Source organism: Acanthisitta chloris, unplaced genomic scaffold (genome assembly GCF_000695815.1).
Source record: "Acanthisitta chloris isolate BGI_N310 unplaced genomic scaffold, ASM69581v1 scaffold5532, whole genome shotgun sequence".
In the NCBI taxonomy this organism is placed as follows: Eukaryota; Metazoa; Chordata; class Aves; order Passeriformes; family Acanthisittidae; genus Acanthisitta; species Acanthisitta chloris.
Window position 1 is genome coordinate 66,357 of NW_008662069.1, and position 3,217 is coordinate 69,573.

The 3,217-nt window shown below is 38.0% G+C and overlaps 1 protein-coding gene across 1 annotated transcript in view; it reads left to right on the forward strand.

Moving 5' to 3' along the window:
* The window catches only part of LARS2 (leucyl-tRNA synthetase 2, mitochondrial), an 87,287-nt gene that overhangs the window by 64,360 nt on the left and 19,710 nt on the right, over window positions 1-3,217 (forward strand). The window contains exon 15 of the mRNA XM_009070463.1: window positions 146-328. Coding sequence (XP_009068711.1) covers window positions 146-328 — 183 coding nt within the window. The remainder of the gene's footprint in view (window positions 1-145; window positions 329-3,217) is intronic.

Consider the following 3,217-nt stretch of genomic DNA (forward strand, 5'->3'; position numbering starts at 1 on the left):
AAGCTGTTTTGGGGAAAAACAAAGCGAAATGAAAACAAAAAGCCACTAGAAATAGTTATTTCTTCTTATGCTTAGGAGACAAAATTAATTGCTGTTACGAGTGAGCAAAATTTGTTTTATTATTTTTGTATGTCTTAATATTTAGGAACTGAACCAGTTCACCTAAAAACTGGTGAGAAACTCGAAGTCACTTGGGAAAAAATGAGCAAATCTAAGTACAATGGAATAGACCCTGAAGAAGCAGTGAAAGAATATGGCATTGACACCCTACGTCTTTACATTCTCTTTGCTGCTCCTCCAGAGCAAGACATTTTGTGGGATGCTAAAAGTAAGTTAGTTTTTTGCTGTTGTGTTTTGATTTGATTTTTTTTTCTCTAGTGTGTTATATTTTAAACACAAAATTAATACAGTTCTTGATGTCCAAGTTTTGGAACAATTGAATCAAAAAAGAATATTGAGCAGGTTTTATTGTTTGTTTCCTTTAAAAGAGAGGGGGTCACAAAGCTGTTGCTGAGAGCGCAGGCTGGCAAGATCATTACAAACAGCTTACCTCTTATAAGCTAAAAGCATGTCTGAAAAGTACTTCTTAAGTGGTATTTTCTTCTGCAAACTTGGACCTTGTTCTCTTATTTATTAGTAGCTATGATTGATTGAAAATTATTATTTTAAGATTATTTTCTTCATTATAAACTGCTTCTTTTAATTATATCAGATTACAGATAAAACTTTGCAATGTTTTATTTCCATTTATTTACACACATATGCAGTGACTTTTGACTATGAAATACTTCTCAGAAGAATCTCATTAGAAGATAATCTGAGTTGCTAGTAACTAATATTTGTTTAGACATGACATTTTTATGAGCTTATTTCTTGAATTAGTTAAGATTTACCTTCCTGTGTACTTATTTACTGACATCATGCAATTCATCATACTGACAGGTCTTAATTTCTTTTTTATCTACTCTGGTTCATACATTTTAATGCACTCTTGTGCATTCATTTAAATCTAGCTTTCTCATTGCATAAGGCTTTAATAAAACACTCCATGCCTGGTTTAAAAAGGTGTAGTTCTTCATTCTTTTGTGTGTTAACTTCTTGCTACTTTGTTCAGCCTGCACTGAAGTTTATGTGTGTTCATTTATATATTATTGCACTGCTGTATGTAGTGGAGGAGTGAGCTTTGTGACCTCTCAGTTGGCTTTCTGTCACCATCTAATCACAACAGTAGAGAGCTAGGCATATGAAAGGGCCTCTTAAAAAAGGAACCACTTGAAATCAGGCTTTAACATCTGCATCCCTAACAGTACACAGGTACACAGTTCCCTCTGAAGCAGCTAATCCTTTTTGCTGTGTTTTTCCATCTTGAAAAGGGAATAATTAAATTAGCATCAGAATAATGGGTACAAAGTCTTGGTATGCTAACTAGAGCTTGGTGGTTAAACACTTCTTAAGAAAGCTAAGCACATGCAGGTATAATGTTAGCAAAAATGCTTTTAGTCATTCAGACCAACCTGTTTACCACTTAAGTAATACAAAGAAAGATTTCAAAGTCATGCTACCTTAAAAGAGTATTGGAAAATGTGAAAAAAAGAAAGGGGATTTTAGCAGCCTAAAGATATTTCCAGGGGAGAAGAAAATAGAGTCAGTGAAGAGCATCTCTTAAATTTTTAAGCTTTGGTCTGAATTTCTTAATGATAACAAAATTGTGGATATTTAAATTGAAGAAATCAAGCAAGTTGTAGTGGGTTTGACCTTGTCTGGATGTCAATTGCCCACTAAGCTGCTTTATCACTCCTTGCTTTTCAGCTGGGCAGAAGGAGAAAAGTGTTACAAAAGACTCAATGGTTGAGATAAGGACAGGGAGATCACTCAGCAGTTACCATCATGGGCAAAACAGATAAATTAGTTTAATTTATTACCAGTTAAAATGAGAGTGGAATAATAAGAAAAAATCCTCAGAATTTACACCACCTTTCCCTCAGCCCTCCTTCCTTCCTGTGCTCAATTTCATTTGCTCTGTCAGACACGGGGGAGGCTTCTAGCAGCTTCTCACAGAAGGCACCCCTGGAGGTGTAGGCCCTCATCACCAAAATCTTGTCACACAAACCCAGTATTGAAGATTGTCATTCAGAGAATATTAAGTACTGGTTCTCAGTTGTCATGATCCTTCTCTTCACCGGATGTGTTTTGAGAGCCTTTCAATGACTGCCTTTCAAACTAGATTCCTTGTCCTTTCAGTGGTGGCCATCAAGGCAGGGCCTCATGTCATTCTCTCCCTTGATGTGGGCAAGCAATCCTCTGGAGTTTGCAGGTTCAGATGTGGTCAAACTTACCCAGCAGCTTATTACATCATTACTACAGTCTGGAGAATGCCAAGCCTACCATGTCTAAGTGATCTACATGTTTCTTGTATGAACAGGAGATGGGAAGTTTGGAAAGAACATCATAATCCCAGTCCCACCCATGAGAGTTCATGAGGATCATGCAGACATAGTCAGTTAACTGTTCCCAGATGTCCAGGAAGTCTTTCATCTAGTGCAATCAGACAAATCTGATCTAGAGAGGAGATGTCCCTGCCTATGACAGGGAGGACTGGGACTAGATGATCTGTAAGGTCCATTCCAACCCTTAAATTCTATGATTCTATCAAATAATTCACATGTATTACAGTCACTCCCATGTCTTTTACTTCTCCCAGATCAGTAGTAGCCCAGACACTTTTCAAGTGCAGTTGCCGGAGCAGAATTGGAAGCTCTTGCCAGTCGTGACATCTTAGGGTATGTTAACATTGTGCATGTGGTGTGATGTAGTGATGGCTATTCTAGTAGAAACACAGGACATCTGGAAGAGAGACTAAAGCCATATCAGTGCTACACCTCAAGTCATACCTTTACTAGTGTCTCTGCACCACATCACATGGAGAACCTGGCTGTGAGCAGCAGTAGCTTGGGCCCTCTCTGTAGCGCAGTCCCAAGGTCACAGAAACACATCCTTAGAGCAGCCGTGGAGCAGGACTGATGCCTTCAGGGTGAAGGTGCACAGCTTTATCATCATCTCATCCCAAACTGAGCTGTGGCATAAGATGATACCAAGGATCAGAGCCTATACTTATTGGCACAGTAGCATCTCTGGAGCAACGATCAAATCAAATTTTAGAAGAAATTATTATCAATTTGAAAAAATGTGTGTGCATACATGTATGTGTGTGTATATA